Raw genomic sequence first — 21,963 nt, 5'->3', positions numbered from 1 at the left:
AGATCCAAGAACTGAAGTCTTGCCCTCAACTATGAGGACAGGTAAGGAACTGTCGTCTAGCTCTGCACTTGATTCACCTTCAGTTATGAGTAAGTTTGCGACACCACCTCCTGCTAGAAATCTTGATATGTCGCATGTGCTTGATGATGCTACTTCTGCTGCCCATGGTGCTTATGATGATGCTATGCTTGATACTGCTTTGCCACTAGGTGCATTCCATGATGCACAAATTGCTAGAGTTGCTGCTAGATGTGATGATACCTCTGAAACTGCTGATACTATTGAAGTAGAACCTGCTATTTTGCCTGTTAGAACTAGCTCTCCTAGATATGAATTGCCTGATATGCCTGAGGGTTATGTTATGGAGGGAGAGATAGCTGAGGACTTTCTTGATTGTAAGGATAGCTATGATGTTGAGAAATTACTGCGCAAGTGGAAAGAAAAATCTCTGAACGCAAGGATGAAATACGACCCAAAGTTTGCTACTTCGGCTATCTTTGTGACCGATAAGGATTATGAATTCTCTATCGACCCTGAGTTAATCACTTTGGTCGAATTTGATCCTTTTCATGGTTATGAGTCTGAAACGGTTGTAGCCCATCTTACCAAACTGCATGATATAGCCACCCTATTCACGAGTGAGGAAAAGATCCGCCACTACTATATCCTTAAGATGTTTCCTTTCTCACTAAAGGATGATGCTAAGACTTGGTTCACTTCTCTTGCTCCTGGTTGTGTGCGTAGCCCCCAGGATATGATCTACTACTTCTCTGAAAAATATTTCCCTGCCCATAAGAAGCAAGCTGCCTTGCAGGAAATATACAACTTTGCGCAAGTTGAAGAAGAGAGTCTCCCACAAGCTTGGGGAGGCTCGTCCAACTACTGAATGCTTTGCCTGATCACCCTCTTGAGAAGAATGAAATACTTGATATCTTCTATAATGGATTAACCGATGCTTCTAGAGACCACCTAGATAATTGTGCCGGTTGTGTTTTTAGGGAACAAACTATAGAACAAGCTGAGATCCTATTGAATAACATCTTGTGCAATGAGAATGCTTGGACTATTCCCGAACCACCTCCGAAGCCAACTCCGAAGAAAAGAGGTATTCTATTCCTCAGTCCTGAAGATATGCAAGAAGCTAAGAAATCTATGAAAGAGAAAGGCATTAAATCTGAAGATGTCAAAAATCTACCACCTATCGAAGAGATCCATGGTCTCGATAACCCGATACAGGTAGTAGAAGTAAATTCTCTGCGTAGATTCGATGAGAGTGATGTTCCTTTTGATAAACCTGCTAGCTTATGCATGGATGAATTTAATAACTTTGTTGCCAAACAACAGAGTTTCAATGATTATGTTAGCAGACAATTGGAACAGAATGCTCGTATGCTTAGTCATTTAAGTGTTTGTGTGGACAGTAACGTCAATGATCTTAAGCTCTTGAGTAAACATGCCTCTATGGTTACTACTCCGGTAGAACAAGTACTTAAGGCTCAGAATGACTTTCTCAATGAGTTGAATGACAATTCTGTCAAAGTCGTCACTAGAGGCAGTAGAATGACCCAGGAACCTTTGTATCCTGAGGGTCATCCTACGAGAATTGAACAAGATTCTCAAGGATTTAGCACTGATGCACCTAGTCATCCTAGAAAGAAGAAGAAAGATGATAGGAACTTACACGCTAGCAACCGTGTTGCTGCTACACCCATGAATCCTAACGATGTCTCTGTCTCTGATGCCGAAACACAATCTGGTGATGAACATGAGCCTAATGATAATATCAATAGTGATGTTCATAATGATGCTCAACCTAGCAATGATAAGGATGTGGAGATTGAACCTATTGATCTTGATAACCCACAGCCTAAGAATAAGAATGACTTCGCTGCTAGGAAGCATGGTAAAGAAAGGGAACCATGGGTTCAGAAACCCATGCCCTTTCCTCCCAAACCATCCAAGAAAAAGGATGATGAGGATTTTGAGCGCTTTGTTGAAATGATTAGACCTGTCTTTCTGCAAATGCGTTTGACAGATATGCTCAAAATGTCTCTCTATGCTAAGTGCATGAAGGATATTGTGACTAATAAGAGGAGGATACCGGAGGTTGAGATTTCCACCATGCTTGCTAACTATACCTTCAAGGGTGGAACTCCTAAGAAACTAGGTGATCCCGGAGTGCCCACTATACCTTGCTCCATTAAAGGAAACTATGTTAGAACTGCTTTATGCGAACTTGGAGCCGGTGTTAGTGTTATGCCTCTTTATATTTATCATAGACTTGAAATGGATAAGTTGACACCCACTGAAATCTCTGTGCAAATGGCCGACAAATCAACTGCTTTCCCTATCGGCATTTGCGAGGATGTGCCTGTTGTGGTTGCTAACGTCACTATCTTAATAGACTTTGTTATTCTGGATATCCCCAGGATGATGCCATGGCGGTCATCCTTGGAAGACCCTTTTTAAACACCGCAGGGGCTGTTATAGATTGCAACAAAGGCAATGTCACGTTCCATGTCAACGGTAGTGAGCATACGATGCACTTTCCGAAGAAACAATATCGAGTACATTGCATCAATGTTATTGAAAAGACTTCATCGATTCTTATTGGGAGCTTCGAATGCCCTATACCTACTGTCAAGATGAAGTATGATTTGCTTGTTGGGATATTCACATCCCCATTGAGGTAACCTAGTGGCTATTTGAAAATTCTCCGTCTTCTTTTGCGATTCGAAAAAGTTTGTCAAGGAGACTTGATCAACCTCATTGACGGATTTCTTCCGATAACCATGAGATGGATGAATCGAGGAGTCACAAACCTCTTTTCCAAGCTTTCACCTTCGGCTGCTTAGAAGAAAAATGATAGATTTAGTTTAGTTTTCCCTGTTTTTTGCTTTTTGCGTCTCGTAGAAAAGTACCCCAAAAATAAAAGTTCTCCGAACGTCCTGAAAATCAAGTATGACTTTTTCTGGAATTTTTGAAAAATACTGAGACGAAGAGCTAGTCAGGGGCTGCACCAGTGGGCCACAAGCCCTGGAGGCGCGGGCACCCCCTGGCCGCGCCACCCAAGCTTGTGAGGCCCACGTGCATCCCTTCACTCATTCTAGCTCCCATCTGCTTCTCCTACCTCCAGAAAAAAAATCGTTTCACAGCTCAAAACCGTGTTCTTGCTCTTCTTGCTGGGATTTTCGATCTCCTTGTGCAAAGCACCATTCACCAAACTGTTTTGGGGGAAAATGCTCCTTGGTAGGTGACCCCTCCATTGGTCCAATTAGTTTTTTCTCTAGTGCCTTATACTTCACGTATTTTTGCTGCCTTGGTGACCCTGTTCTTGAGCTTTGCATGCTAATTTTAGCTGGTCCCAAGTAGTTTTGATGCGTAATATGGCCTCTAGGCACTTGAAGGAGTAGTTGCTACGAGTTTCGTTGGGCCTTATTCACTTTTCCTTAGAGTCACTAAAATTTCAGAATTTTTCAGAGATAGAAAAGGGAAAAGATGAGGAGGTTCTTAAGAGGCTCTTCAAGCCATGATCCCAAGGATGATGGGAATGAGAAGAAGAGACCCAAGTATCCGGTCCCCCGAGTTGCAGAAGTTCGAGCATGCGAATGGCCAAGCGATGTGTTCTTACGCGCCGCCGAACTTTATGAGGACTTTTATTACTTGGTGGAGAACGCAGTCCTTACTGCCTTCGTTGAAGATAAGTGTCCGCAATACCTCCTCCTCACTAATATCTTCGTGCAAAGCTTTAACTTCTATCCAAGGAAGAATCCTCATATGGTTGAGTTCAAATTATATGATATCCCCCAGCGCATGTCACTCCAGGATTTTTGCAATGTTTGCAAATTGCCTTTTGTTGGGGATATTCATGAACCTCGTTCACGGGACTTGGAAGCTTTCATAGATACTATTGATGTAGGAGAGGAGAGAGGAGTGTCTTGCGCTAGAGCTGCTAGCATACATTTTCCCGTGCTTCGGTACTTCTCATTATTCGTAGGAAAATGTTTGATTGGCCATGGGAAAGCTGAAGCCCTTAGCTCTCCAGATCTTGTGGTTTTGCGCAAAGCCCTTTATAATGATAAAACTTATAGCTTGGGCATTATAGTGGCTCAATGGTTGAACACGAACCGTTCTAAAGGCGTTGTTTATGGAGGTATCTATGCCACCCGTCTTGCTAGACATTCTGAGATACCTATTAGACTACATGAGGGAGAAGAGATGCTTCTTCCTTAGAGATATCTAGATTATGATAGCATGGTTCGCCATGACTTTCTTGATAAAGATATAAATAAGAGGATGATTTATAACCTGGTATTTAGTCAGGGTACTCGTGAGACTATTACCTTGCCTGCTCCTTCTTTGTTCAATCTTCATACAGGCAGGTACATTATTATGCCCTCGGACATCTACGCATATTGGGGCATAGCCCAACCACACGCGCCCGTGCCCGAGCTACCAGTCGAGTACCAGACGCCAGTTTATCAGTGGGAGCCAGAGGAGCTCACATAGCAGTGGCACCCTCAGTACACTCCGGAGTACCCCGGAGTTGGTTATTTCCCTCCTTAGGAGTAGACCAACTTAGGCCAAAAGCCTAAGCTTGGGGGAGTACGTGTTTCTCACCGACTTTATATTTATGCTTACACTTTCACTTTGACTTTGCCACTGTATCATCCATGCTAGTTTATTTATTTTTCTCGTTTTCTTTTCGTGTGTTTGTCTAGTTTGAGAAAAACCCAAAAATATTCCCTTGTTCTTCTTTTGCTTGTTGGGAGCTTTCCCGTGTAAATAGTTTTCTTTTTCTTTGGGTCAAGGTAGAAGACCATGGTTAGAATGTTTAGTGGCTCTCCCATGCATATCTGTTTATCTGTCAAAGAGCCATATTACTTTGTCTTCTCCTTTGTGTTTGCCTGCAGATTCCATCTTAGTCCAATGCACGAGCACTCTTATTATTGTTCACATCATTTGGTCGTGCAAGTGAAAGGCAATAATGACGATATATGATGAAGTGACTGAGCCTGGAAAAGTTGGTATGAACTCGATCTATTTTGTTTTTGCAAATATGACTAGCTCATCGTTCCTGATTCGGCTTTGTTGTGAGAGAAACATGTTTGTAATGACAACTTAGAGATCATAGTTTCTGATGCCATGCTTAATTAGCTAGGAGCTTATAATGGTTTGTCTTGGATGCCAACATGAATCTTGAGATGACTATGATGTAGTATGATAGGATAGTATCCTCCTTTGAATGATTCAAGTGGCTTGACTTGGCGCATGTTCACGCATGTAGTTGAAACAAAATCAACATAGCCTCTATGATATTCATGTTCATGGTGATTTATGTCCTACTCATGCTTGCACTCATTGTTGGTTAATCTCAATGCATTTTGATGACTGTTGTCGCTCTCTAGTTGGTCGCTTCCCAGTCTTTTGCTAGCCTTCACTTGTACTAAGCGGGAATACTGCTTGTGCATCCACTTCCATAAAACCAAAGTTGTTCCATATGAGTCCACCATACCTACCTATATGCGGTATCTACCTGCCGTTCCAAGTAATTTTGCATGTGCCACTCTCTAAACCTTCAAGAAATAATCTGTTTTGCATGCCCGAACTGCTCATGTGGTGACAGGGGGCTATCAGTATCTTCCATGCTAGGCGTCTTATCCTCGATATGTGTTTATTCACTATCACTCACGAGAAAGGGGTCGGTAATTGGAATGCCGAGTTCCATGCTCAAATCGAAAAGATAATTGCAAAGAAAACTCCCCCTAGATTGATGTTGGTATGGACGGCACCCGAGTATTCGGCTAGTCATGGAGTGTGATTGATCGGTGGTGGGGGAGTCAAAACTTTACTTTTTTGTTTGGGAACCGCCTATAGCATGTGTAGCATGGAAGATGATGAAAACTCTTGGTCATTGCGTTGACAATGAAAGCATGCCACCCAAAATTATTATCTCTGTTTTCAAAGCTTGAGCTCTGGCACCTCTGCAAATCAATGCTTCCCTCTGCGAAGGGCCTATCTATTTATGTTCCTGTTGAGTCATCCTCTTGTTATAAAAGCACCAATTAGAGAGCACCTCTGTCATTTTTATTCTTTGCTTTTGACTAATGTTGAGTATGACTGTGACTGGATCTTCTTTGCTATGAATTACAATGTTTAGTCAGCCCTCGGTCTTTGAAGGTGCTCTGCATTTATGTTTTGCGGTCCCAAAAGGAGCTAGCGAGATACCATCTGTTCACACTGCTTCATGATTGTTTTGATTGAAGTGTTGACGTTTGAAACTTATTATTATTTGCTCACTAGTTGATTATGTCATTCATATGAGTTTACCGTGAGACCTAGATGTCATTTGCTTATGTGGTTAGCTTGTGATCTTGTTGAAATTCTGGATATGAGTTAGACATAGTCGCAACAACAAGATCAAACAGAGTTCGTAAAAGTTTTTCTTTTGTCTCTTTCAGTTTGTCAACTGAATTGCTTGAGGACAAGCAAGGTTTTAAGCTTGGGGGAGTTGATACGTCTCCATCGTATCTACTTTTCCAAACACTTTTGCCCTTGTTTTGGACTCTAATTTGCATGATTTGAATGGAACTAACCCGGACTAACGTTGTTTTCAGCAGAATTGCCATGGTGTTGTTTTTGCGCAGAAATAAAAGTTCTCGGAATGACCTGGAAATTTATGGAGAATTTTTGTGGAATATATAAAAATACTGGCGCAAGAATCAACAGAGGAACTGGAGCGTGGAGTCCACAAGCCCACCAGGCGCCCCCCTGGCCGCGCCTGGCAGGCTTGTGGGTCCCACGTTGCTCCACCGCCTCCAATCTCAGGTCTATTTAGTCCCTTTTGTCCGGAAAAAAAATAAAAGGAGAATAATTCATCGCGTTTTATGATACGGAGGCGCCGCCACCACCTGTTCTTCCTCTAGAGGGCAGATCTGGAGTCCGTTCTGGGCTCCAGAGAAGGGAGATCATCGCCATCGTCATCACCAACCTTCCTTCATCGCCAATTCCATGATGCTCTTCACCGTTCGTGAGTAATATCATCGTAGTCTTGTTGGACGGTGATGGGTTGGATGAGATCTATCATGTAATCGAGTTAGTTTTGACGGGGATTGATCCCTAGTATCCACTATGTTCTGAGATTGATGTTGCTACTACTTTTCCATGCTTAATGCTTGTCACTAGGGCCCGAGTGACATGATTTCAGATCTGAACCTATTATGCTGTCGCCAATATATGTGTGTTCTTGATCCTATCTTGCAAGTTGTAGTCACCTACTATGTGTTATGACCCGGCAACCCCGGAGTGACAATAGCCGGAACCACTCCCGGAGATGACCATAGTATGAGGATTTCATGTATTCACCAAGTGTTAATGCGTTGGTCTGGCTCTTTATTAAAAGGAGAAGCTTAATATCCCATAGTTTCCATTAGGACCCCGCTGCCACGGGAGGGATGGACAATAGATGTCATGCAAGTTCTTTTCCCTAAGCACGTATGACTACATACGGAATACATGCCTACATTACATTGATGAACTGGAGCTAGTTACGTATCTCTCCGTGTTATAACTGTTGCATGATGAATAGCATCCGACATAATCATCCATCATCGATCCAATGCCTACGAGTTTTTCCTAATGGTCCTTGCTACATTACTTTGCTGGTACTGCTGTCACTTTGCTGCTACTGGTTACTGTTGCTACTGCTGCTATCATACTACTTTGTTACTGATACTTTGCTGCAGATACTAAATCTTTCAGGTGTGGTTTAATTGACAACTCAACTACTAATACTTGAGAATATTCTTTGGCTTCCCCTTGTGCCGAATCAATAAATTTGCGTTGAATACTCTACCGTCGAAAACTATTGCGATCCCATATACTTGTGGGTTATCAGCACGGTGCCGGGAAGAGGTCTCCTGACGCTCCCGATCTCGGAAGCGCTGCGGCGGCGGAACGATGGAGAAATTCGCGATTCTGGATCCCCTATAGGGTTTTTTCTCAGAGGGGTAAATATAGGCCGAAGGAGGGCACCCGAGGAGGTGGGACCCACCGAGGCGGCCTGTGGGCGCGACCAGGGGGTAGGCCGCGCCACGAGGTCACCTGGACAGCCCCTGGCCCCCCTCTAGCCCATCTTCGGTCATCTGGAAGCTTCCGTTACGTTGATTTTATATATATATATTTCTCGGATTTTTCAGGCTTCGGAAAATTGGGTAAAAGCCCGTGCAAAATAGACATCAGCAGACAGAAACTGGCACTGGGTGCACTGAGTTAGTAGGTTAGTCCAAATATGTGTAAAATGATATAAAAGTGTACCAAAACATATAACAATGTCACCCAAAAGATCATGGAACAAGCAGAAATTATAGATACGTTTTGGACGTATCAAGTGTCTCAGGTCATGTCTGCGTAGTTCTCGAACCCGTACGGTGTGCACACTTAAGGTTTGTTGACTTTTTGGTATTATTGAGTTATGTGTGTTGCTGACCGAAAGTTGTTCGGAGTCCCAAATGAGATCCTAGATGTCACAAGGAGCTCCATAATGGTCCGTAGGTAAAGATTGACATATAGGAAAGCTGCATTTGGCTGCCAGAAAGTTTTCACGCATTACCGGTAAAGTACCAGGAGTGGCGAATGGGTTCCGGGGTTTTACCAGGAGGGGACACCCACTCGGGAGAGAACCTAATAGGCCTAAAGGTGGTGCACCATCCGCGGCCAGCCCAAGAGGGCACATTTCGGCCAAATGCAAAAGGAAAAGGAAAAAGGGAAAAAGGAAGGAGGTGGCCAAGTAGGAAGGGAGTCCTCCACCAAACCGAATTGGAGGAGAACTCTCCTCCCTTGGCTTGGACGCGCCCTCCTCCTTGGAGTAGGAGGCAAAGCAGCCCTACCTCCTATTCCTCCTATATATAGCGGAGGTTTTGAGGGCAAACAACACCAGAAAAGCCACGTGCTGCCCTCTCCTTCATAGATCGTCTCCCTCGTCTAGATTAGTCCAGCATAGCTTGGCGAAGCCCTGCTGGATTAGTTCACCACCACCACCACAACGCCATCGTGTTGCCGGAGAATTCATCTACCTCTTCGCCCCACTTGCTGGATCAAGAAGGCGGAGATCATCATTGAGTTGTACGTGTGCTGAACGCGGAGTTGCCGTCCGTTCGACGTAGATCGGGACGGAGTTCGTGGGACGACTTGCGATTTGGATTGTGAAGACATTTGACTACATCAACCGTGTTTCTTAACGCTCCCTGCTTAGCGATCTACAAGGGTATGTGGATCCGATCTCCCCTCTCGTAGATGACCATCTCACCATGGATAGGTCTTTCGTGTGCGTAGGAATTTTTTTGTTTCCCATGCAACGTTCCCCAACACTATGAAGTTGATTGGTTTGATCATTGTTACTCACACTGAAACCTTATGCTTGGACCAGATTCAAAGAACTCATATGTGCCAGCCAAAGAGGGGCCAGTCACACAAAATGCATCGAGTGAAGAGTGGATCGATGATTTCCAATTCTTGTACTCCCTGCGTACCTAAATATTTTCTGTTGGGGAGAACTAGGTTAGTTCTCAGTTCTCCACAACAACAATTATTTAGGTACAAAAGAAGTAGATCCTAATGCCAACTGAATTAGTTCATCAGCGAACTGAACTAGATGGAAGTGCACATTCATGTATGAACTTTTGTTCATCAGACATGTCATAAGACTAATTTTCCTTTTATTTATGTTGTAATGTGAGAACCTGAACATATGTTCTGCTATGCTATATAATAGACATGTATGCAGTCATCTAAGGTTGCTATGCTCACAAAATGCACTCATCATTTTGTTCTTCTAACATGCTTTTCTTTGAATTTCTTATTTGAGAAACTGATGCTTGTTTCATGTGTTACTTTTCTGAATTTATGCATGTCATACTGAAAGGACATGGATGTCGCCTAGAGGGGGGTGAATAGGCGCTTTAAAATAATTATGGTTTAGGCTTGAACAAATGCGGAATAAAACTAATGCTTAATTTGTCAAGCACAAAACCTAAAACAACTAGGCTCACCTATATGCACCAATAACTTATGCTAAGCAAGATAAACAACTAAGTAATAGCAAGATATATGACAAGAAACAATATGGTTATCACAAAGTAAAGTGCATAAGTAAAGGGTTCGAGTAAGAGATGACCGAAGCACGCGGAGACGATGATGTATCCCGAAGTTCACACCCTTGTGGATGCTAATCTCTGTTTGTGGTGTGGAGCCACAATGCTCCCCAAGATTCCACTAACGCCACCGTAATCTCCTCACGCCCTCGCACAATGCAAGATGTCGTGGTTCGACTAAGGGACCCTTGAGGGCGGTCATCGAGCCCGTACAAACAAGGTTGGGGCAATCTCCACAACTTAATTGGAGGCTCCCAACAACACCACGAAGCTTCACCACAATGGCATATGGCTTCGAGGTGACCACAAATGCTCGGGTCAATCTCCACAACTTAATTGGAGACCACGATGCTTGCCCAGAGCATTACACCACAATGATTGAGCTCGGAGGCACCATCAAGCTTCTAGGGTACCAAGTACCCAAGGGTAATAAGATTATCACCTTCTCACTTCCACATATCACCATGGAGAACTCGAACCGATGCAACTAATGCAATGGCAAGAACACACGAAGTGGTCAAGTCCCTCACACTCGAATCCCTCCACAACAACAAAAGCTATGGAGAAATATGAGAGGAAGAACAAGGAGCTCACAAAGAACTCCAAGATCAAGATCCAAGGGGTTCCCCTCACATAGAGGAGAAAGTGATTGGTGGAGATGTGGATCTAGATCTCCTCTCTCTTTTCCCTCAAGAACTAGCAAGAATCACTGGAGGGATTGAGGGTTAGCAAGCTCTAAGAAGGTCAACAATGGGAAAGAACACGAGCTCAATACATGGATACAGTCCAATGGGGAAGAAGACCCCCTTTATATAGTGGGGGAAAGAATCCAACCGTTACCCCCACTCATAGCCCGAGTGGAGCGGTACTGCCGCTGATAGGAGCGGTACTACCGCTATGAGGAGCGGTACTACCGCACGGTAGTAAACATTACTACCGTGCCTACCACTGCTGAGGCTGTAGATGCAAAGAAAGTCTGAGGGAGCGGTACTACCGCCCGAGAGAGGTAGTAAAAAACCACTACGCTCCAGTAGCGGTACTATCGGTGGCACCAGGAGCGGTACTACCACTGGATACTGAAACTGCCATAATTTCCGCATACGAACTCCGAATCGAGCAAACTCAAGCTTGTTGAATTCAGGACGACAGGAGCTATGGTTAGTGGAGGGAGAACATGAATAGAATGTCGGTTCTAAACAAAGAGGCTCATGATTGGTTGGAGGAGTTAGAACCTAAAACATGGGTGAGGGCATTTCAAAATGAATTCCCTAAGTGTGATGTGTTGTTGAACAATAATTGTGAAGTGTTCAATATGTATATCTTAGATGCACGAGAGATTCCGTTTTTAAGCATGATTTAGAGGATAAAAGGGAAGTGCATGGGGAGAATATGTGGTAAGCAGGAGGAATGCCAAAAGTGGTCTGGTCCTATATGCCCCAAAATTAGAAAAAGACTTAATAGGCATATTGATGCAGTAAATACTTGCATTCCAGATCCAACTGGAATGGGAATCTTTGAAGTGGATGATAGAAGTGTTCAGTTCAGTGTTGACATAAACTTGAAGAAATGTAGTTGTAGGAGATGGGATCTAACAGGGATTCCTTGTTGTCATGGTGTTTCAGTTTGTAGATATGAGAAGATTGGTCCAGAATCAATGGTGCACAAATGCTACTCCATTGAGACATACTGCAAGGCATATGCGCACATAATTATGCCTTGCAAGGATGTAAGGGAGTGGCACAACATGTTTGGCAAGGAAATAATTCCACCCAAAGTAAAAACGAAGAAGGGGAGAAAACAAAAGAATAGAAGAAAACAACTTGAAGAGAAAGCGAGGAGGGCATGGAAGAAAGTTGGGAGGGGTGGGGCTGTTATTCATTGCAGCCATAGTGGAGCTGCTGGACATAGCATTGGTGGATGCAAAGATTTCAAACTAGGCCTTAAACCGAAGAAAGAGGGACAAAATATTAGAGTGAGAGCACAGTCGGAGGTCTCCTCTGATGAAGAAGCTCATGTCATAACACACGTACAATAATCATTGAATCATATCTATCATTTTCTATAATTTACTTAGTAATTATCTGATTTCACAATTTATGAGCCAAACTTGCAAACTATGGAGTTGGCACACCATGATCCACTTAATTATGAGGATACTATCATTTCTTCATTGATGGAAGAGGTGTTTTGTTTTCTTCATTTATTATTGAGTTTTGTGTGCTTTTTCATAAGTGAGCTCTGTCTTCTTATTATTATTGAGCTTTGTCTTCTTAATAATATTCATTTTTTTCTTATATACTTGCAGCATCAAGCATGCCAGAACTTGGAGCAACCTGAACTAGACCCTCTGCATGGATCTTCTTTTATTGCAGATCATGTCCAGAGCCAATCCCCTGTGCAACCAACTACTATAACAAAAGAGGGTAATGTTATTAGAAAGAGAGAAGTTCTAGCAATAGCCAAACTGAGGACAGCAGCTGAAAATAGAGAAACTGCAGACCAGGCAAAATTTAATGCAACAATGACAAAGCTTAGAGAAGAAGAGTTGAAGATTTCGCAAGCTGGGCAGAAGAGGAAAGAGCAAACAGCAGCAAATAATTTGGAGAAAGAGGAGAAACAGAAAGCTTTGTTGCAACAAAAACAACTGGTTGTTGAAGAAAGAAGAAAATCAGCCGAGGAAAGGAAGCAAAAGGCACAACATGAAAAAGAAGCAAAAAACCCTAGCATATAACAAACAGCAAGCTATACAAGCTAGAAAGAAACAGGCGGAGGAAGAAAAAAATAAGAGAGTTGCAGAGAGAAAAAGAGTTGCACACGAGAAGAGAAAACATGTTGAGGACGCATAAATATATGAAGAAGCACAATTTTTGATGATGCGGGAAGACGGGCGTGAAATGCAACAAGGTATGAAAGAATACATGTGAAGAGAGGAGCAAGCAAGGCAACAAGCATTGGAGGGGCGGTTTGAGTTGGAGAGATCATCAGAGTTCCAGGGATCATAAAAAATGAGGGCAAGAAATGAGCAGGATAGGCAAGGAAATGACGGAAGTATGGGCCAGCAAAAGAATGCCAAAAGAGAAAATTCCAGTCAGTCCCCCAGAGGTTTTAAAATGCCAAGAAGGACAAGCATGTTTGATGTATTTAGGGATTGAGAGATCATTGCATATTTATTTTTTAAACTTGCTAGACGATGTTATGTATGAACTTGTTTATCTTTTTCAAAGACTCCTTTTTACTATTCTATGTTGTCATATATGAACTTGTTTGTCCGCCCACTGCCAGATTGTGTTCATACACATGTATGTGTTGTTCTATAATCGGCATGGTGTTTCTCATTTCATACCATGGTGTTTCTTATTTGTAGATAGTTTCCTGCCTAATTTGCTGGACTAGTTCAAGTGCACTTTTAAACCATAGCAAAAGTCATAGATCAGTTCAAGCGCATTCATGTCTACTTTACCGTTTCATGTCAATTATGCTAGAGCTATACAAGTTCATATTCATAGCAAAAATTGGCAGGGTCTCTCGTGTTTCATGTCTACTTTGCTGGAGTTGTCCAAGTGCATATTCTCCAGGACAACAACCTTTGCAGTCGGCGTCGGCTCATCGCTTCGGTCGCCAAAGGTCGTCGCCGCCATAACCAGCCCTCGGTAGAGCTCGTCCACGGTGTCCATTCCGGCGTGCACGTGAAGAGCAGACATACGGTCTTTGACTGGAGCTATGGCTAGCCGCAACCCTACACTTACTGCAAAAAACGACCTAGTGCGCAACCCTCTGATGAAAACCGCGGCGCAGCCTACGGGGGACGTCTCGTTGTCGCACACGCTTCGCCAAAGCCGAACAGCGGGCCGCCAATCATGCTCTAGCCGTCCATCTCTACACAAAAGAAAGGTTCACGTTAGGGATTTGGTTAGGGATTTGAGAGATTAGGGATTTTTTTGTGATGGACACGTGGCTCGGTTGATCTCGTCTCAGCTTAAGTCAAGTGCGTCACATCGGTTTGGCTACATCAAACCGCATCTCACATGACAATGGGGAAACATGGAATGTATCTTAAAATGTATTCCCTCCGTTCCAAAATAAGTGTCTCAAGCTTAGTATAATTTTATACTAGAGTTAGTATAAAGTTGAGACACTTAGGCCTGTTTGGTTCATGACTAACTTTGCCACAACTAACCTTAGGCAAAGTGTGGCTGCCACAAAAAGTGTGGCTAACAAAATGGACACCACAAGTGTGGCAAGATTTGGCAAAAAATTAAGTGTATGACATGTGGATCATATAACTAAATAAGTGTGGCAAACCACAAGTGTGGCAATGAACCAAACACATGCCTAAGATATTGTGGCATGACTAAGGTTAGGCGTGGCAACCTTAGGCTGGAACCAAACAATCCCTTATTTTGAAATGGAGGGAGTACACAAGATCATCTTTGTCACGTGTTTGCAAGTCTGAGGACTGTATTGAAGCATTTTTTAAATACGAGGATGATCTTGTTACAAGCCAGCGAGTACTTCTACAAGTACTACTTTACACTCTCTCTCTTTTTTGAACGACCAAACAATCTCTTATTTTGAAATGGAGGGAGTACATAAGATCATTTTTGTCACGTGTTTGCAAGTCTGAAGACTATATCGAAGCATTTTTTAAATACAAGGATGATCTTGTTACAAGCCAGCGAGTACTCCTACAAGTACTACTTTACACTCTCTCTCTTTTTTGAACGAACTCTATCTCTCTCTCTGCCTGCTTTCCCCACCTGCGATGGCTCGCACGAAGAAAACGGTGGCGGCGAAGGAGAAGCGCCCCCCTTGCTCCAAGTCGGAGCCGCAGTCGCAGCCGAAGAAGAAGGAGAAGCGGGCGTACCGGTTCCGGCCGGGCACGGTGGCGCTGCGGGAGATCCGGAAGTACCGCAAGTCCACCAATATGCTCATCCCCTTTGCGCCCTTCGTCCGCCTGGTGAGTGCGGGTTGGGTACCCCGTACCCGTGCCCCCCCTGAGCCCTCTCTGCTTTTCCTGTCCTCAGATGTGAATCTCCATCACCGATTCAGGATCTGCTCTTCCTGTCCTCAGATGTGAATCTCCATCACCGATTGAGGATGGGGAGACTGTGTGTGATGGAAGCTGGCTGTCTTGTGCTGATGGTAAATTTGCAGGTCAGGGACATCGCCGACAACTTGACGCCATTGTCGAACAAGAAGGAGAGCAAGCCGACGCCATGGACTCCTCTCGCGCTCCTCTCGTTGCAAGAGGTCGGTCAATGGCCAGTGCTGGAACCTGCAGTGTACTATTAGATCTGATGTTTCCCATTAAAGAAACCAGCAACTGCAATATAGTTCTGAGAATTGTGACACGGATAAATTTATCACCATAATTCATAGTTTCTGAACCTGAATGCTCTGGTAGTAATGCAGTTGATTGTTTGACAGCATGATTGTTTTTTTTTGTGAGTGGTGGCTGGTAACTCAAAACCGAAATCGACTGTCTTTGTGCCATAATTCATAGTTCCTTCTTGTTTGGTCTAAGTCATGCACTGTGTCTTGCAACGTAATCATGCCACATACGCAAAACTGAATTGTTGTTCAGATTGCATTTTGCTTGGAACAGGTAGTGACCACTGACCAGCGCTACCTTCAATTTTGATACAGGAATAAGGTCGGGCGATCCAAAAAAAAAAAGAATCTTATCATGTGATGGTTACTTGTCTGAACGCCCAAGGATTAATCTTTACCCACTATCCAGCACAACAGAAGTACTTTAGAACCACTCAAGTTTATTGTGCATTTATACAGGATTGTTGTGCATTTATACAGGAATAAGTTCGCGCGATCCAAAAAAAGTTGAATTTTATCATGTGATGGTTATGAGTCTGAACGCCCAAGGATTAATCTTTATCCACTATCCAGCACCACAGAAGTACTTTAGAACCACTCAAGTTTATTGTGCATTTATACAAGATTGTTGTGCATTTATACAAGATTGTTATTTGCACGATAGACTTACTTTAGTCGCCTCTTGCCAGAAATGCATTCTTCTGCACAAGCAGAAAAATTAACATAGAGTTGACTATATTCCATATGTGTCCTGTGAAATAAGTTGAATGTCCTAATTGTACTTTCAGTCACTGTCCTGTATATTTGCTTTGAACTGACACATGATTTCTTTTCCTTTTCCTCTGCAGTCTGCAGAGTATCACTTGGTCGATCTATTTGGAAAGGCAAATCTGTGTGCCATTCATTCGCACCGTGTTACCATCAGTAAGTTATCACTGAATGAACACTTTCTTTCTTTTACATTATTATGCAGAAGGAAACATGGTAGTTATAAAAGCATTTCAACTTCAGGGTCATCTCTCCTTCTATTTGATGTGATATCTAGTTTTGATTTTGTTTCAAGCTGCAAGAATTCAATGATTATTTATGATCAGAAGATCCACAGTTATCCGATCTTAGCAACTTCTTGTAAATTTTGTTCTTAGTGAACATGTAACAAACAAACAGCAGATATGCTAATGGCTTGTGAATGGGCCAGAGTTTCTTAATGATGCATTTTACGTATAAAATCTGGTCATTGTGTAGTAGGAAATTCAGGGTTGATTACCCTGCTCACTACTCCCTCCATATCAAAATATAGCACGTATTTTAACACTGTCATAGTCTTAAATTTTGATACAGAGGGAGTACTTGATATAAATATGGTTTCAAATCAGAACTTTATTCGCAAAATATTTTTTGTTTCCTCTTAAAGCTTGTGTACTGTTTTACCGTGACAAATAGATATCACTATAATTAGAGTGAATTGCAAAAAACGACCACATTTCGGGCATGTGTTGCGGAAAACCACAGAGGCAATAATTTGTTGCAAAAATCATCGTGTATTCTGTAATCTTTTTGCAAAAAGCACTGATTGACTGACTTAGCCTGTTTGATCACTTTCTGACGAGTGGGGCCAGATTGTAAGGAGATGATTTGGTGAAAAAAATTACAAACACACCCTTAGAGCTTAAATAGAAAAGCAATCAACCCTCTCTCCTCCTATCCTGGCCGTTGTGCTTCTTCGGGCGGTCGCGGCAACGAGCAGGAGCGGCGGGCAGCAGCTGCGCGGCGGTGGTGGCGAGCAGCAGCGGCGCGACCGTGAGTAGCGAGCAGCGGCGGCGCCAGCTTGCTCCCGCGCGTGGCGCCGGCGGGCACGTCGCCGCGGAGGCTGGACTCGAGGAGCAGCACGCCGGCGCAGTGCTTGAGCACCTCGAGGCTCACGTGCAGCCCGCCTTGCAGGCGTCCCACAACCCCGGTTGGACGAGCAATGCATCGCACCCTCCTCTGCGCGCCTCTTCCCCCCTCCAGCTCCCTCCTTCCCTTCTCTGATCTCTTGCACCGCCGCCATGGCTCTGTTTCGGCGCCGCGAGCATGCCCCTCAACCCTAGCTCGCATCCTTGGCGTTGGACGGACCGGATCCGACCGCCTGTTGCCCGCCATGGCTGCCCCTTGGCTAGCTGCAACCCTGTCGTCGTCCTCCCTCCTCTCCTGTCTCTTGCAGAAACCTGCGGCGAGCAGCAACAGCCGTGGGCAGCCACAGCTGCTAGGGGCGAGCCGATGGCCAGGGAGGAGGGAGGCCGCCCCGCCCCGCTAGCAAGACCAGGAGGAGGGAGACGACGGGGATGGGAATGGGTTGATTGCTTTTTCATTTTCTGAATAAGTGTGTCTTCGTGAAATCCAGGGAACAATATGTCAATTTTCATCAAATCATCTCCTTACAATCTGACCTTACTTTTTAGAAAGTGATCAAACGGGCTAAATCACTCAGTCAGTGCTTTTTGCAAAAAGATTACCGAATATGCGATGATTTTTGCAACAAATTAGTGACTAGGTGGTTTTCCGCAACACATGCCCGAAATGTGGTGGTTTTTTGCAATTCACTCTTAGAATTATCACCAACAAGGTTGTTGTTTCTATTCTAATAATAAATAAATGTTTTCAGTTAGGGATGACTTCATATGTATTATCTTGAAAAGGATGCTCCTGAACAAACTGAACCTATTTATGCAGAAAATACATGTATACATTAGCATGTTTCTGTTCACCTGACTTTTTTTTTTTTGCTGCTACAGTGCTAAAGGACATGCAGCTTGCGAGGCGTATCGGGACGAGAAGCCTTTGGTGATACTAATGGAGGATGTTTTAGGCATCGTAGGGAGCAAACACTGGTGATGCTAATGGTAGATGTTTTTTGTATGAGTGCAATGCGAAGGAGCTGATGGTAGTGATCCAATATGTTTGTGAGTGTATCATTAGGAAGTAATGTAGGTGTGTTTTCATCTAGGTAGCATGTCTTCGAAGTTGATCCGGTTGGTTGCATGGCTGGGATCATCTGACTTGTCGGCTTTTGCTCCATTTGAATTGATCTAATTCGGACAGAGTTTCTGCAAATGATCCAATAATATGGGTTGTCAAATGGCTTGAAATTGTTGTGGATTTACATCACGCGTTTGAAACTGTTTGCTATCACCTAAAGATTTCACTCTAAAAAATCTCCCCAACATTCATCAGTACCAAGAAAAAATGAGTTTGGAAATTTTCTCCGTGAATTTCCTGAGGTCGCCTTGAACTTGTATCATCAGGAAGTTCAGACTGGTGCTAAATCACAGCCTCCAAGTTTACTCTTCAGATATTGTAAACGATTGTACTGACGGCCACCTGGGATAGCTCTGATATCACTGAAGATTGGAGACGCTTTTGAAATATGCCACCTGAGATAGCTCTGGTATCACTGAAGATTGGAGACGCTTTTGAAATATGGGAGGTGTTTGGTTGCGTCACCGTTAACGCGTAATGAGATTACACCATGTTGACGTTGTTTGGTTCGTTCAGGTTAATTCAGGTAACGGTAACAGAGAACGCAACGATTCCTTAAGAGACAAGAAAAGGCAGGCTACCGTCGCGTGAATCTCCTGCTCCATGGATAGGTCATCGGTCATGGACAACAAGCTCAGGTGGCGCTACTGCTGGTGACGCTGTTGGTGATGGCGGCGCTCCGGCAGGGCGATGGCAGATTGAGTGAGAGAGGGAGAAAAATATCTCGCAATGTTTCGACTGATGGATGGATTCTCGCTTCTTTGGCGCGAGAACAACGGATCGGGATGGGATTGCTTTACGGTCAGGGGTGGGCGTAATGGGATTTGTATAGCAGTGTAATTCGATTACGCGGTATTTATTAACAGTGTAACTCAACCAAACACGGGAGCGAATTTGGATAGCGCTGTAATGAGGTACCGGTATGGTGGTAATCTACTATCTATCTATCTATCTACTACCACTAAAAAAGCACGAGAGGGAAGATCCAACTAAGAATATTAGATAATCTAATGGCCTTAAACAACACTAATGAAACGTTAATGAAGCGCTAATCCCTTCGTTAACGAAACCAACCACTAATCCCATGGCTGACGAAACCCACCCCACATCCACGCTCGCAAAACGCCCCGCACTCACGAACTCGCCTCGCGCAGCCACCGTCGCTCGCGCCGCCTCGCGTCGGCCGCTTGCCTCACGCACCTCCCGCCCCTGCGCCCCACCACCGCCGGCGCCCTCCGTCATCGACGTGCCCCTCCACCGCGTCCTCCTCGCCCCGCCCCGCCACCGACGTGCCCGCCACCGCGACCTTCGTGCCCCGCTCCGTGCCCCGCCGATCCTCCTCTCCCCGCGCCCACCTCCTCCTCCGATCGTCTCCTTTCGCCAGCGGACCAACTCAGCGCGCGCTGTTACTGCCGTCGCGCACCCGGCGCTCCTGTCGCGACGCCTCGCGCGCCCGTCCGCCCGCCCCGCTTAGCGGCGTCGTGTCGGTCGCGGCACCGTCCGCTGCATGGCTCGTCGCCGTTGCAGCCGGGGAAGGGTGGGGACCGCGCGCCCACGAAGATGGTGCCGCTGTTTCCCGGATGCGAGTACGAGCACTGGCTTGTCGTCATGGACAAGCCCGACATAAATTACTGTACAAGCGATTCAGAGTATTTCGTGACATATGTCCCTCCTCTCGATCGTTCGCAGGTGACGGCGGCGTGGATTGGGACGACGACGTTGATCGGCGGCGTCGACGACGACGGAGCCCCGCCGGCGAGGTCCTGGGGAGCGAGCCCCTCTGTATATGATGAGCATGCCCTTGATTTCTCTCTTCGCGATCTTTCTCTCCCCTGTTTATGTTAGGTTTTTTTTCAATTTCTCGAATCGGTGGATGTTAGTTAGGTCTTGATTTCATCGATGGATGCTTTTTAATCGCAGATATGTAAGAAACCCCCTTCACATTCATCGATAGAGCCGACTGCACATGGTTTCTACCTGGTTTAAAAGGGTTGTGATTTGTTAACTGGAGTATTCAGATATCTGCAAAATTAACCACCCGGTGTACAAGATTGTTAGAACATGTTTGCTCCTCTCAAAACAGTGGATGAGTGTACCGAATTTTGTAATTTTCATGAAACTGTAGATAACTAAATTTTTCGACAGCAGATAGCTGAATTTCTGGACAAAAGATAACTGGATTTTTTTACAGTAGCTAACTGAATATTTGGAAAGTTGGTGTGGGTACAGTAGTTGATTTGGAAAGTGGATATGTTAACTATAGAGCTCTGCTATTTTTGGCAGTTTGGAATTGTAAATGCATGTTGTTTTTGACACTCGGAAGTGAACATCTTATCTATTTTATGTAGTGTTAACTGAAGCTTTATGTGTTAACCGATTGTTTTTGCATTCTCTGCATTGTAGGTGATTTTGATGGCCAGTTCACGGTAGATTGGTTTGATCGTTGTGACTGTGACACTATGAAGTTGATTGGTTTGATCATTGTAACTCACACTGAAACCTTATGTTTGGACCAGATTCAGAGAGCTCCTATGTGCCAGCCGAACAAGAGCCAGCCGCACAAAATGCATCAAGTGAAGAGTGGATTGATGATTTCCAATCTTTGTACTCCCTCCATACCTAAATATTTTCTGTTGGGGAGAACTAGGTTAGTTCTCAGTTCTCCCCAACAACAATTATTTAGGTACAAAAGAAGTAGATCCTAATGCCAACTGAATTAGTCCATTAGCAAACTGAACTAGATGGAAGTGCACGTTCATGTATGAACTTTTGTTCAGCAGACATGTCATAAGACTAATTTTCCTTTTATTTATGCTGAAATGTGAGAACCTGAACATATGTTCTGCTATGCTATATAATAGACCTGTATGCAGTCATGTAAGGTTGCTATGCTTACAAAATGCACTTCTCATTTTGTTCTTCTAACATGCTTTTCTTTGAATTTCTTATTTGAGAAACTGATGCTTGTTTCATGTGTTACTTTTCTGAATTTATGCATGTCATGCTGAAAGGACGTGGATGTCGCCTAGAGGGGGGGGGGGGGGGGGTTGAGTAGGCGCTTTAAAATAATTATGGTTTAGGCTTGAGCAAATACGGAATAAAACTAACATTTAATTTGTCAAGCACAAAACCTAAAACAACTAGGCTCACCTATGTACACCAAGAACATATGTTAAGCAAGATAAACAACTAAGTGATAGCAAGATATATGACAAGAAACAATATGGCTATCACAAAGTAAAATGCATATGTAAAGGGTCTGGGGGGTGAGTAGGCGCTTTAAAATAATTATGGTTTAGGCTTGAGCAAATACGGAATAAAACTAACATTTAATTTGTCAAGCACAAAACCTAAAACAACTAGGCTCACCTATGTACACCAAGAACATATGTTAAGCAAGATAAACAACGAAGTGATAGCAAGATATATGACAAGAAACAATATGGCTATCACAAAGTAAAAT

General features: G+C 43.9%; 2 protein-coding genes across 2 annotated transcripts; both read left to right on the top strand.

The window, feature by feature from the left end:
• Positions 1–14,865: 14,865 nt before the first annotated feature.
• On the top strand, positions 14,866–18,610 carry LOC123403377 (histone H3-like). The gene is made up of 4 exons (XM_045097317.1): positions 14,866–15,108; positions 15,306–15,401; positions 16,331–16,406; positions 18,257–18,610. Exons 1-4 carry the CDS (start codon positions 14,914–14,916, stop codon positions 18,307–18,309), a joined length of 420 nt encoding a protein of 139 aa, XP_044953252.1. The 5' UTR covers positions 14,866–14,913; the 3' UTR covers positions 18,310–18,610.
• Positions 18,611–18,888: 278 nt separating this feature from the next.
• Positions 18,889–21,418, top strand: LOC123405245 (TANK-binding kinase 1-binding protein 1-like). Its single transcript, XM_045099009.1, has 5 exons — positions 18,889–18,974; positions 19,017–19,026; positions 19,655–20,086; positions 20,190–20,282; positions 20,904–21,418. The coding sequence occupies exons 1-5, from the start codon at positions 18,889–18,891 to the stop codon at positions 20,928–20,930; spliced, it is 648 nt and encodes a 215-aa protein (XP_044954944.1). The 3' UTR covers positions 20,931–21,418.
• The last annotated feature ends 545 nt before the right edge of the window (positions 21,419–21,963 follow it).

The sequence above is a fragment of the Hordeum vulgare genome, chromosome 6H (assembly GCF_904849725.1).
Source record: "Hordeum vulgare subsp. vulgare chromosome 6H, MorexV3_pseudomolecules_assembly, whole genome shotgun sequence".
Classification (NCBI taxonomy): Eukaryota; Viridiplantae; Streptophyta; class Magnoliopsida; order Poales; family Poaceae; genus Hordeum; species Hordeum vulgare.
Note: the sequence above shows the minus strand (reverse complement) of the source record. Positions and strands in the feature narration are given on the sequence as shown.

What these genes read in the sequence shown, in the direction of transcription:
- LOC123403377 (XM_045097317.1), top strand. Translation starts at nt 14,914, where the DNA reads ATGGCTCGCACGAAGAAAACGGTGGCGGCGAAGGAGAAGCGCCCCCCT. An exon ending in TTGCGCCCTTCGTCCGCCTG is followed by an intron (nt 15,109 to 15,305) that starts GTGAGTGCGGGT and finishes GTAAATTTGCAG; the next exon opens with GTCAGGGACATCGCCGACAA. An exon ending in CGCTCCTCTCGTTGCAAGAG is followed by an intron (nt 15,402 to 16,330) that starts GTCGGTCAATGG and finishes TTTCCTCTGCAG; the next exon opens with TCTGCAGAGTATCACTTGGT.
- LOC123405245 (XM_045099009.1), top strand. Translation starts at nt 18,889, where the DNA reads ATGCCACCTGAGATAGCTCTGGTATCACTGAAGATTGGAGACGCTTTT. An exon ending in CCGCTGTTTCCCGGATGCGA is followed by an intron (nt 20,087 to 20,189) that starts GTACGAGCACTG and finishes GATCGTTCGCAG; the next exon opens with GTGACGGCGGCGTGGATTGG. An exon ending in CCTGGGGAGCGAGCCCCTCT is followed by an intron (nt 20,283 to 20,903) that starts GTATATGATGAG and finishes TCTGCATTGTAG; the next exon opens with GTGATTTTGATGGCCAGTTC.